The 14,093-nt window shown below is 37.0% G+C and overlaps 1 protein-coding gene across 1 annotated transcript in view; it reads right to left on the bottom strand.

Annotated features, from left to right (window-relative positions):
- BLNK (B cell linker) overlaps positions 1-1,933 on the bottom strand; it is a 100,594-nt gene extending 98,661 nt beyond the window's left edge. The window contains exon 1 of the mRNA XM_050337848.1: positions 1,793-1,933. Coding sequence (XP_050193805.1) covers positions 1,793-1,825 — 33 coding nt within the window. The 5' untranslated portion in view covers positions 1,826-1,933. The remainder of the gene's footprint in view (positions 1-1,792) is intronic.
- Between the last annotated feature and the right edge of the window lie 12,160 nt (positions 1,934-14,093).

Below are 14,093 nucleotides of genomic sequence, written 5' to 3'. Positions count from 1 at the left end.
CTTACATTGCCCATGAGGTCATGAACGTTTTCAGAACTCCTGAGCAGCTGCTCCTGGCTGCCTGCTGCCCTCCGCCGGTGTGTTCCTACACTGCCTGGCAGCCTGCAGTGTGAGCGGAGGCTCTGCCCTGCCAGCTCACCCACGGTGCTGTGCCCAGGCCTCCTTCTTGCACCTGGTTTCTCTCTGACTGCTCTCCCCCAAAACTATCTTCTGGCTAGTTCTTCTGTCATTACCTAATGTTGACATTAATTTAATTTGTATTCTAGGTTTTCGGGAGAGTGTTCTCGAGAAACCAGTGTTTATGCAGTTTACCTCTCTCCACTGAGACAGATCTATTTGGGAAGGTTATATTCATTTTTGTGTTCCCAAAGGGGCTGTAGCATGGGTGGTTGAACCAAAGGGACTGTAGCTTGCAAGAAATATTTTTCCATATGTGTTTTAATCAGATTAAAGATGCTGACAACACTGTAAAGAGAAAAACAACAACAATAAAAAAACCGCCAGGGATATGGGGATGATCATCTGGGAATCTGCATCTAGTCTCTCCATGTCCTTGGCTTGATCAATACTGTAGTTTTCTTTCCTCAAGTGTGTGAAACAGAAATGGAGAATATTATTATGTGCTTCCACTTGCTTTCAACTACCCTCAAGGGAATTATTTCAAGAACTGCTGGCTGGAGAACCCCACCTTAGGTTATCAATTCTACTTATCACCCAAATACTTCTAGTTACTCTATGTAGTGTATACCCTTTCATGGCAATTCAAATAAATACATGCACTTGAACACATCTTGACTCTGAGGACAGCAGAGGGGAATCCTTCAACAGAATACTGAGGGTTCCAGAGTCCCCCAGATAAAGAGAGGCTACAGACACTGTTTCTTTCCAAACATACAGGTGCTTATATAAAGCTGTGAAGCAAACTGTAGATACTTGGGTGTGAAACAGCACTAGCCTTGTGCAGGTCAAGCTCACTTACTACTAAATATTCCCTGGAGTCTCTTGATCTGGCATGGACACTGGCAGACTTAAAATTGTGTTTGGGTACATGTGCAGAGTGTAATCTATTATTTTAAACTTATATCTTACCAGAGATACTAACACTTTTAATCTGTACTCTTTGCAATTTCACTTCTCCAAAAAAGGTAGCAATTTGATTCTCTATATTAAGAACTAATTTTTTTCCTAATCAAAAAAGACATCTGGTACTTGAGAACTACCAAATTTCATAGGTCTCTCCATGTGTGCATTTTATACACCAGGTGATTTGACCTCTAAACAGAATTTAATTCTCATGTGTAACCTGCATATAAAGCAGAGTTAACACGTCATTACAGTATATTTTTCAATAAATTTGTTTCCAAGAGTCTGAAATGTGCAAACCACGTAACAGGCAAGTTTATACAGGCTTTTTGTGAAGTGGATTCGCAATTTGTGATTTCGTAGAGATAGTTAAAAAGCAGTATGAAAACGGGTTCCTAGATCATACTACTGGCATTTCTTACTCAATATAAATAATTTTTAATTTTGATTCATAAATTTTCATGAACATAAGCACTAAACTTAGTGTTAAACTTAGTTCAAAACTATCAAAGTCAAGTTCTGCTTTACAAAAACCCGGATTTGCTGCAAGCAAATTGTTTTACTGTATTTAACACTAGAGTACTGCTCTCAGGAAAATATACTTGAACAAAATAACTCAATGAAATCTTACTGTATAGAAAATATGAACTACTATCACTGTTTGTTTTTTCCCGTTTTATACAAAAATAGTGAAAGTAACATGACTTACCACATACTCATTTTTCTTCTCCCAGGCACACATTGGAGTTGATTCCAAGTAAGTTAAAGGAGCAGTTTCTCATGTCTGCTCTTGCTCCTTAAACTGTCCCATATGTATTTTGTTGTTGTTAGTGTGATTGACAGGCTTGGCATTCATGGTGGGTGGGAGAAAAACATTCTTAAAGTAAAAAAGCTGAAATATTCTGAGTGTGAGTAAGTCTACAAGGAATGTTGGAAAATGAAGTTTTGCTTACAACTGTCTAGCAGTTTGATAATAATTTTGCTAATTGGTTTTGCCCCCCAGCTTACCAGGAGATAAAAATAGCAACATAATCAACAGAAATCATAGTGTGTGAAAAGAACTTTGGGAGATCTTGGCAGGACTTCAGCAGAGAGGTAGGATCAAATACAATGAGTGGAAATTGGGTCAGTCTTGTAAATCAGTTTGTAACCCATTTTTCTAACTTAGTTCTTGGGGAAGCATCAGATTCATCACATCCTTGAGTGGAATAGCAGGAGAAAGAACTGTAATAATTTCTGTGCTATTCTGCTGGAAGGAGCAAGAGGAAGTGCCTGTTTGTAAGGATAATTACAGTCTAAGCACCAGATGAGCTCAACCATGACAACCTCTTGTTTGTGAAGAAGCAAACCCTGTTTCATTAGTGTTTGTTAATTACGTACTGATTTGGTAAACTTTTGTTTAGTCTTTTCACTCTTCAGTTTGGTTCAGTCTTCACTAAGAAATGAGGTGTTCAGCTTGGTCCCAGTGTACTGTTCTTTACCCCTTGGAAACTGCTTCTGTCTCAGTGCTATCTCTGTGTACTTTAGGAGTACGCTTGTTATGCAGCATCTATGTTGTATACAAAATACTGAATACAACTAAGTCCAGAACAAACTCCTGTGGGAATCTACTTGAAATACCCTTTGAGTTTGGAAGTGATTCACAGATATCTTCTCCATGTGAGTCAGATGAGCACTTAAAACACAGTGTTTTAATCCCATTTCTCTAGTTTGTATGTGATGATTTGTATAAGGAACCTCATTGAAAGCCTCAGTGATATGTACTTTGTGCCCATTATCTAGGGAAGGAATGAGATTAGTTTGACAGTTTGTTCCTGACAAGTCAGTGCATTGAGGCAATTTGTGAGAATTGAAGTTGGGCTGACTGTTCTCCTTCTCCCCTCATCTTAAGGGTGGATGTTTGTTCTTGTTTATCTACTGTCATTTTACTGCCCTACAGGAGGTGCTGAATTCATAGCACTGAGAATTTGGGGATAATTCTTTGACTAGTTCTTTACATAATATGTGTTGATAATTTCATTATGCCATCCTTAATTAAACTTCTAATTCACTTTAATATCAGTAAGAAATATTCTGATCCTGCTGTGGCTGCTATAAAAATTAAGCATCAGGTCACAACCTCTTCTGTGAAGATTATTTAAATGCTTCAGTTTTCTCTCATATTTATTATTTATTCTTTTTGTGTGTGTGTGTGTTAAGGTGTGGATCTGGAAATACCTCCTGCTTTTTTTATTTCTAATATTTCAGAAGCCATGGTGACTTGAGTGAACTTTGGATGAACTTGTGGGTGAAGGAAGTGTCACAGGCTTTTCCAGTGGTGCCACAGATGAGTAATAAGGGCAAGAGTTTCTTATACAAATGTTCCTGCAGAAAGTAATTGTGTACTTTGGGTGGTTTAGCTTAATTGCATTCTGATGTGTACCTTTGTCATTAGATTGCTTTTTGCTTTTCACCATTTGTTTTTTGAAAGGGCACGTTGAAATTTCTAAAAGTCATGCAACAAGAAAGTATCCAAAATAATTTCTTTTTATCGAGTTGTATCTCTTTCCGTATGACAACATACTCCAACAGGGGCAACAGGTACTACTGGGTTTTTTCCCTCCTACTATGCCAGCCAGTTATGAGGTATGAAAATGCAGTTCAGGAGCCTTGGGTTCCCTTTGTAACTGATGAATATTATTTTTTATGACTTTAATAAGACAATTAAGGAGTTTTTCAGACGCCAGAGGGAACTATGCCTGCCTAAATGCTTCATGGATCTTTGCAAATCTCCTTGTTTCCCTGTCCTAGTGTTTTCCTCCATCCCTATTTCTATGAGATCATTTAGAACTGTAGCAGGGAGAATTTTAGGAAGCCTTAATATATCAGTGTTTGTCCAAAAGTTATGAAAACATTTCTGTTATAAAATGGGCACGTGAGATTTTTACATGTCTGTTCTTCTGGTTTTAGTATGTGGGGGTGGTGGTGGTGGTGTTTAGTTGAGTGTTTTGTGTTTTGATGTTTTTTTTTTTTAAATTAACAGTGTCTTTTCACTTCTACTAACTGCATGTTGTATTCATTGGTTTTGTGCACTGCTTGTTTTAAGTTGTAATATGGAGCAATAAATATTTAGAAATTATCTAAGCAGTTATATTCAAATCAACATAAAATTTATTGGAGGATTCTGGAACCTATGTTACTGAAAAATAATTAATTTTTCATGGTAAAGAATGAAAACATCAATTTGCAAATTTAATTGAATTAATATGTAGCTCTAAACAGTAACACTAAAAAGCATTTCTTCCTTGTGATCACAAAAGACCCAGATCCAAAGAAGACTCAAATAGGAGGGAACAAACACTGCAAAAACCAAACCCCAGACACCCAAAAACTTGCTAAGAATGGTTACCACCATTGCTACATCAAGGCTGATTTGAAACCTATCACCTTTAAATCACTTCCCCTATATCCAGTTTACTGCATAAATATACCCTATTTCTTTATTTCACTCATTCTTCAACCCATTCCTGGGGCACGTAGTTTGAACTGAATTTCTATTATTGCCAAATGTACTGAGGTTTTTTTGTTTTTTGTTTTGTCACAGAGGCTGGATACCTGATACAACCCATTGTTTTAAGGAAAATTGCTCTTTGTGTTATCATTCAACTTTCTGAAATCTTTTTATATAGCTTTTGGTTGTTAGTTTGACCTTCTCTTTGCAACTAGCAACAGATTCAGCCTTTATTCTAGAGAGCTTTGCCAAACTAACCATGCATTACAAATGTACTTATTTTCATGGGTGTTTGTTTGCAACCTGGATTTTGCACCTAGTTTTCTTTATCTTTTCAAAAATTCATGTTTTTAACTAGTACAATAAAATATAACAATAATAAAAACACAACCTGCTACAAAAGTGACGTTGTTCATTAGAAATTCTCTTTGATTTTTTTTGAAGGCTGGAATTGATGCTGTAGTGCTTGGTTGTGATATTCTTTGCAAGTGCTCACTATTCTTTGCTGTTTAACTGAGCCACTTTTTTGATTTTTATTCTTTTGAACACCTTGGCAAAGCTTGCTGTCTATTCCTCTAGATTCATATGCTGACTTGTATAGTTTGCACTTAGATTTTATATAGTTTCTTCAAAGAAGTTCTCCTTTGAAATTCATCTGTGTTGTCTCTTCTTATAAAATATAGAAAAATATGTATGAAGAGATTTCCATCTGGCAACATTTATATGCATTAAAACCTACTGAGTAAATTTAAAAACAGAAAACCAGGCTTATTTCAGTGTCTTGCTTTATTTAAATAAAATTCCTGGGCAGTTTAAATTTGAAATGCTGTGGCTGATGCTTGTTTTATTTTTTCTTATTCTTTTGTTGGATTTTGTTAGTCTAATGAGTTCTTGTTCAACCACTATTGATTTTTTTGAGGCTTGAATATTGATATGTCTAGAAAGCATTTCACCATGCACATGACTCTTGAGATAAATGGAAAAATGTCAACATAATACTGCAACTCCCAATGGGCATCATTGCCTGGTATTTTACAGGGGAAGATCTCAGTAAAACTTGACCCTGTTGGTGTTGAAGTGTGCCATGAACTTTAGATTAAAAACCAGAGCGATGGTTATTTTTGCTACATCTGCTTCTCGGGACCAGAGTTGTCTGTCATTGCAATGAACTTGGCCACCTCCTGCTAACTGTAGTAAGAGAAAATTCTAAATGATGTTTCTAGGAAATCTGCCTCAGTATGTCTTCCTAAAGAAGGCTAAATTTAAATAAAAATACACAAAGGTGTGCATTTACTTCAAGTGTTATGGATACCACTCATTTCTCTGAGGTATAGGCACAGAGGTACATCTCCATTCCTCATTTGCCCTTTTCTTCTACTGTGCTCCTTACAGTCCTTGTAAACTTTGGAAGAGCCTTTGATATTTCAGTACATGCAGCTACCAAGCAGTAGTTCTTTTGATTTCCACAGTGAACTATTAATACTGGAGTTCACTGAAATGATAGTGGCTTGAACCAGAAAAACTTCAGTCACAACGGACTTTGGAGTTACAACTGAAGTATTTGTTATTGGAATGCTTTGTTAGGAGCAAATGTAAGGTCTAAGATGGAAAACAGAGTTGCTTCTGTTTTGAAGAGTTATTTCTTTCAAGCTGTGGTGTAGTTGACACACTGAGGGGAAGGGATGCCGTCCAGAGGGACCTTGACAGGCTTGAGAAGTGAACCTGTGCCAACCTCATGAAGCTCAACAAAGTCGTGCATCTGGGTTGTGGTGATTCCAAGCAGAAATACAGGCTAGGAGGAGAATGGATTTGGAGTAGCCCTGTGGAGAAGGACTTGGGGATGCTGGTGGATGAGAACCTTGATGTGACTTGGCAATGTGCACTTGCAGCCCAGAAAACCAACTGTGTCCTGGGCTGCATCAAAAGCAGAGTGACCAGCAGATCAAGGGAGGGGGTTCTGCCCCTCTGCTCTTGTGAGACCCCTCCTGCAGTGCTGCACTCAGTTCTCAGGTCCCCAACATAAGGACATGGGCTGTCAAAGATAATCAGAGGGCTGGAGTACCTATCCTGTGAAGACAGCCTGAGAGTTGGTGTTGTTCAGTCTGGAGAAGAGAAGGCTCTGGGGTGACCTCATTGTGGCCTTTCAGTATCTAAAGGGGACCTACAAGAAGGCTGGAGAGGGACAGCTTACAAGGATATACAGTGATAAGACAAGGGATAATGGCTTTCAACTGAAACAGAGTAGATTGAGGTTAGATATTAAGAAAAAATTCTTTACTGTGAGGGTGGTGAGGCACTGAAGCACTTGTCCAGAGAAGTTATGGATGCCTCATCCCTAGAACGTTTTTCAAGGTTTTTTGACTCATAAATAGGTCTTTTGCATGTCTTTTGTCCTTAGACGGTTGACATAGATAAAATTTACTGAGCAGAGTTTATTTGACAGTCAATAGAAAATATGATAAAATCTCAATAAATAAAAAGTACTGTGAAAACTGAGAGATCTATTGGTTTTGTTTTGGTTTTTTAAAAATTCTGAATGTGTTTGGGGAGATATGAAAGAGATATTATGTTTACAATAATAAATTGTTAAGGAAAGAACTGTCAAGAAGAAAAGGACGAAAAGAGCTTTTGAATTTTTCTCATTTGAGTCACAAAACTTAATTTCATAACCTTTTGTTCTAGATCCTTTTTATTAGTTTGGTTTTGTTTATCAATTAGGTAATGGTAATGTCAATGAACAACTTTATCACCATGGTGTTAAGTGAAATTACATCTAGGTAAAATGGTGTTATGATTACAGGAAAGATATGAAAGGAACAAACACTCAGTGACAGATTCTTCCCCTCACCAAATGTGAAGGCGTGTTCTATTGTTATATGCTGAATCAAGTCAGAGTTTAGTGTGTTTATGTTAATTCTTCTTCCATTTTTCTTGTGAACTAACTTTTGTTATTGCCAACCTTTTCCTTGTAGCTTTAACAGCTCCAGTTGTCACAGAGATACTCAAGAAAAACTGTGAATGTTCTCACAGGTATTTTCTTTGCACCGTGCCCAAGTGTCTTGTATGAATCACTGACAATATAGAGTTGTTTTAGTTTATTCTCTTCTCTCTTCCAAAGTCAGAAGCCATCCTTATTGTGTTGTTTTATTTCCAAGGAAATATGTGTTGCCTATTGGAAAAATGCTGGGAGGAGTTTGTGGGAATTAGTGGGAATGAGGGTAGTAGCTGACTGCTGCTTGTGTTGGTACCATTAAAATGTATCTCAAGATATTTTTATGTTTCTAGGGAATGTGCTAGGAAATACTGGGCTCAGTATCCATGCATTTTGGAAACTAGTGGAGGATACCCCAGTAACACTGCTTTTGTGTGTTGTAAACTTTCCTCTGATAAGCTTTTTAGGGGTCTAGATAGGAGGTGTTGGTATGCATCCCTCTACTGACAGCATTATAAATATTGCATTTCTGACCTTCAGATTTTCTCTCTTCATCTCTGGTTAAATGATGTATTTGCCAGTTTGACACTGCTGACATTCTGTCTGTTTGGTCTAGCATTGTTATATCATGATTCCTTGTGATCCCATTGTCATGGGAATGACATATCTCAAATGATGAATATACTTGGAAGCAATGTGGGGAACAAACTTCATTTGCAACAAGACTTTCGTTGCAAAATGCCTACTTCAGTGTCCAGTATAAATGATTTACTTAACATGGGTGTATTTAAGAACACTGATGTTTTATCAGATAGTGTAAAGGAGGATAAGCTACTATTCAGCTGGATACTGAGTGTCGTAATTACGGTTTTAGTTGGATTTCCCCTTGCTTTTGTTTTCCTATGCACTGCATTGGGCAAACTTGCACTTGCAAGATAATAAACTGAACAGTGGAAATAGAAGCTTCCTGTTTTCCCTCAGTGATGAATGCTTCACTTCTCTAGAAATATTCTCTTCTCTAGAACCAGTAAAAATTAATTTAATTTCTAGAGAAGTGAACCGTAAACCATATGAAGTGAGAAAGATAAGAAATTAACAAAAAATTTGCTCTCTAGTATAAGGTTTTTTATATGCTTCTTTTATGTTTTTGAATGCCTCAAAATCAGCCCTACCTTAGAATTCCATGCCTGTTTTCAAAAGTTGATTGGTTGTATGATGTGAATAAGACCTTTGTAATATTACCTGTATTCCTGATAAATTGAAGTCTCTTTTGATTCAAGTGTTTTATGAAAAGCCAGGGGGAATTTTTTACACATAGCCTTCATGTCCTCGTTCCTTTATTATTAAAATGAAATGAGAACTTAAAAGAAAAGTCAACAACAAATGTCAGGCTGATAAAAACCTCACCACTGACCTTCAAAGCAGTGGGATTTGACTATGATATGCTTATCCTCTGAGGTTAGAAGTTACAAATCAGATGATGCAGTGATGACTTTCATCCTCTGGAACCTACACACTCTGCATAACATCCCATGCCTCATTTGTCACCTCTTTTCCACTGGCTAGAGCATGATCTATTATTTCTACTTGCAATTTTGCATCTCCCCATTACTGGTGGACTACAGCAGACGATTGAATTCCCTGGCAATTCTCTCCTCTTGGCCAGCTGTGCCCCAGTTCATAACCAAAGCACTTCACGTGCTGTATCTATGACTGGCATGTAGTGCAAAAGCTATGGGAGCACACACTGCCCCTGATATACCTGTGTCAGCAAAATGAAATGGAGTCACCCCTAACTTATAGCAGATAAGCCTGTGCTGCAGGCATTCTGATCCAGTGTCCCTATTGCATCACTGAGATGATGCCACCAATGTTGTTTAACTGGCCAGCCCAGCTTTAGAATTTCTATTGGTAGTTTGCAAAGTGCTTACATCAGCTTCCAGAGTCATGTTTTTGTTTCTGTTTTTAAAGAAAGCTCAGTAATATGAAAGGGACAATAACAATCAAGTAATTTTGAGATTACATCTGAAAAGCCCCACAATCACTCGTTGAATAATTTCTTTCTTTTCTGGGCATATTTCTCTCTTTTTTTCCCCGTAAGTTTATGTACCAAGACTTGAGAAATAATTGCAGGGTCAAGCAAAAGCTTAAATTGAGGTATTGAAAGACTTAAGTACTAGAAACTGAGGTTCTGCTCTGGATGGACTGATCTTAGGAACTTCATGATACTATAAATAATTCTTTTCATTTTCCTTTTCATTCTCATAACAGATGAATTGCACTCAGCTCTTACCTCTTGCTGTTTCTCACAGCGTGCAAACCCATGTGAGTCAACACACTCTGTAAGAGCAGAACAGCAGGGAAGAAAGGCCAGAAAGAATGCAATATATTTGTGAGGGTTTTCTTAGATTAGTCTCTTTCAGATTTCTTATTTGTATCCCAGGAAACTTGAGAGCTCAGATACTTTCTTGTCAAACAAAACAGGTTGAAACACAGCACTCCTGCACAAAGTATAGTTATGAATCTCTGAGAGGGCAAGAAACATCCTAGGAGGCATGTGGTGGCCAACTTTGAAAGAATAGCTTTCACCCTGCTACTGATGGAAAGCTCACTGAAAAAAAAGAACCAGCTCCCTCTGTTTGACAAGAGGCAATATATTCATAAGAGTTGTCTTTCTGCCTTTTTTTCCTCAGTTTCTGTCAAGTTTTCTGACTTTGGATTAAACACTGCCTGTGGGAGTTGGTTGCTGTCCCCCTCTTGAAAGATTAAAAACATGTCAACAATAAGGTGATTCTAAGGTGAAAAGGCTGCTTTCTGTTTGCACACCCTGTCTGAAAATCAGAGCTTTTGCGTTTATAGCTTTTAATCCTCCGATACAAACATCCCTGTCTGTACTTCCTATAAATAGGAAGAAAATACCTTTGCAACTGGTTTCCACTATTAACTATAGTTTTAAAAACTCTTAAAAGGATTTCTGTGCAACTGTAAATGAAGAATCCTAGAACATCTATCCTACAAAAGTAGACTCTATTTGAATACAATCAGTCTCAGAAAGAGCAAGGTTGAAATTTAGCATTTCATATAAAATTCCTCAATGATATTTCATAGCTTCATAACAGTAGAATTTAAGAGAAATGTTGAATAACCTTCCCTGTTTCAAAAGGCAGCCACCTTTCTTAAGACTTAGTTGTAAAATATTTGCCTAATAGAAGAATATTTTTTTTTTGAGTGACATTTTATGGAAACTTCGAAAGCAAAATCAAGTGAACTTTTTTGAATGGAGCTGACACCACCACCTTATGCTCACAAGCAGATAAAAATAGTACTGGAAACTTGATTAAATGTTCTATGGTGATTTCAGTATGGAGGCTTACTTTATGGTGAGGGAATTTTAGCAGGTTTTTGCATAATTCTGCAGGTGATTGTATCTGCTGCACTATTCACACACTTTTGAGTGTTTTAATAAATGTTCTAAATAATTTTTTTAACATTCACTCTCAAAAAATACGCTGCAGAAAATTGTTAATCTGATTATTTTATTTAGAGATCTAAACCACAAATCCATCGCAGATAAACCCGCTCGTTTTTATAAACTGAGTAAGCAAAGATAAAAGCACTTTCAGAAAGGATGCCTTTTAGTGAGCAGTTTTGTCAAAATGACCCCAGAACTATTCAGTTAAAGTTCAGGCAGGACAACTTGAATCAAATGAAGTGCTGTTTATTTCCAGAGAGGATCTTAATGCTTAATGTGCTTTGCTTAACATTACAGGATCTTCTGGGAGAAGTTAGCACTTGCTGCTCTTTGTAGTTACCAGCTGAATTCTGAAGCCTTTGCAAGAGAACAGAGCACTTTGCTGGACTGACACAGCACAAAGGAGGTAAAATCATATCCCTGTTAACGAATGTTTTCCAGCACATTTGGAGAAGATGAGCTAGTGTTAAAAAGAAGATCGATGGTAACTATGTATTTTACTGTTTGAGTAACGGTTTTGGTAAGGACATCAATATACTTCCTCCCCTGCCTGCAGCTCCCTCCCCAAGCATGATGAGGTCATAGTAGAACAGGGAATGTATACTAGCACAAACTGCACTGAGGAACGAGATATTACAGTCAGTTATAGCAGGTGAGATACCCTGTGTGCTTTCAGTCAACACCAGAGTGAAAATAAAAACAGTGGAAGATTTTGAATGGTGAAAGGCATTTTAAGTTGAATAGCTTTGGTCTAGTCCAACTGATCTTATATGATGTCTAACCAGTAAAGCTTTCTTCTGAAAGAGTAGCACAGTGAAGTTGCTAATCCGTTCTGAAAAAGATTGCTTGCATTGAGGAAAGAGTAGTGGACTAGGAGGTGAAAGTCGTTCTCACCAGATGTACTCAGAGAGTAGGTGTCAGTGGCCACATACACATACTGAACAGTTGTTTCCACTTCTTCAGGAAAATGTATTGAATGCCATTTTAATGATATAATGCAATTTCAAGTAATTGAATTCAGTGGCAAATCTCCTATCAACAATGCATAGATGTATATTTTGTCCAGAGTAAATCCCAATAAGAGCAAAACACTAGTCAGCCACTCCTGATGTAATAAATTCTTTCCCTGTATATTTGTTCTATATATTTATTCTGAAATTCAGTAATGATGCTCAAAAACACATGTCAAAGCACAACAATGAATGACAATCTGCAGTTGCAAAAATCTGATATCACAGATTTATTCAGTGAAACGGTTTCTGAGATGGGTTGTACTGCTATAGGCCTGTCTTAACTCTGATGATATATATAGAGTGCATCTACGATATGCTGGCATTTAAAGAGGAACACAAAGCACTATGTCATGTTGTAACACACCGTAAGGGGGAGTATTTAACTGCATTGAATCGTTAGAGCTGGGGAAGAGAGACTGAAAGCAGGAGCTCTAATGCAAGGCAGTCGAACACAGGTAATCTCCAACTCCTGTTGACAATGAAAAGTAATTGCCTGAAAAAAAAGTTTGGCAGATCTTTCGACTCAAAATAATTGTCACCCCATGTATACATAAAATCAAATAGTAAATGTCTTAATGAACCAAAACCAGTATAATTAGTTTTCAGGAGTGGAGTGCTGTTTCTTTTTTGCCACTTGAAAAGGAATAGTAATAGTGTCTTCATTTATTTGACTGGATGGCTAATTTAAGTGCACATTTTGGAACACTTACACACACAAAATTGTTTTCTTTCCTGTATTTAAGCAGGTTCTACCTGTAATTTTCCATAGATAGTTGATGCACTTCTTTTATGTTGATGGTTTTTACAAAAAGACCTTTTATTGTTACTGCTGTAGCTGAGATAAGAATCTAGCCCACAGTATACATTCATGCAGGAGACATTTGCAGCTGTCAGATAGTTGGCAGCGCATTGGCTTGTTTTGAGATCTGTGGATAAAACCCAGTGCAGATTAATGACAAGATATAGGATTGGGGTTTTTTTGATAACTGACACTTGGTGTCAAGGGGGCTAAACATGACAGTTGACTATTAGTTTATCCTGGCAAATTCTATGTGGAAGACTATAGTAGAGTAATGGCATGCTTTTGAGAGAAAATTATATACTTTGGCTTTTGTTTTGAAATCTTCATGTTCTGGTTAAGAGCTATTTCACATAATTTAAGGAAGTCATAATTACTGAGTTTAGACAGAATTCTAATGTTCTCCTATTTGTCAGCAGTGAAAATAAAACAAATACAGAATTTTGCTCTGTACAGGTGTGCAGCCTCTCACTGTACCTTTATAAGCAAAACATTGTGCTAACTCTAGAAAATATTTTCAAAATTTACTTTTTATTGTAACCAGTGGATGAAAGGGAAATAAGTGTTAAAGTGCTCAGTTTAACCTTCTCATTTGTCTGCCAGGGCTGATATTCCCAATGCACATACCTTGTAAATAGGAGCTGTATTATGACATGCCAAGTTCTGACTTTGATACACTTTCTGGTGAATAGATGTTTGCTGATTATATAATTTCAGGATTTAATGTTTGTTCAGTTTGAAATGAGGTCTTTAGTGAAGGCTTTATTTGAAGATGATCTGCAGCCATTGATTTTAAGCCTAATGGATTTTTCTCTCCACTTTTGAAATGATTAAAAAGTGATTTCTGAGTTAGACATTTGTGAATAAGTGATATTGAACGCAGACATTCCATATATGTTTTTACGCTTCAGTAAGTCAAGTTCAAGAAGTCTGTCAACAGTATATTGGAAACAATACTTTTATCTCTATCAAACCATCTCTGAAAATGGCCAAAATTTTGAAATGTCTATCTTAACAATGAGCCAAAGACAATTGTTGCATTTCTGAAAGGATTATTTTATTTAAATAAGTTTGATTTTAGAGGAAACAGGGAGTGTGTTCTCAGTCTGGAGCAGTAGTTCCCCCTCCTTTCTCAGGTGAGCTATTTGAGTATTTGACATTCCTCCCTTTCCCACCAAAACAAGTGATCACAAGAACATGGGATTTTAGCTGAGCTGTTCTTAGGACAGAATTGTCTTCATGTAGGGATATCATCCTTTTGTGTTGAAGTAATTGATCTAAACTTTTCATTGAACAATTCTTTC

This window comes from Myiozetetes cayanensis, unplaced genomic scaffold (assembly GCF_022539395.1).
Source record: "Myiozetetes cayanensis isolate MyiCay16 unplaced genomic scaffold, myiCay2020 scf10, whole genome shotgun sequence".
Classification (NCBI taxonomy): Eukaryota; Metazoa; Chordata; class Aves; order Passeriformes; family Tyrannidae; genus Myiozetetes; species Myiozetetes cayanensis.
The sequence above is the reverse complement of the archived record's forward strand: the minus strand, read 5'-3'. Positions and strand labels throughout refer to the sequence as shown.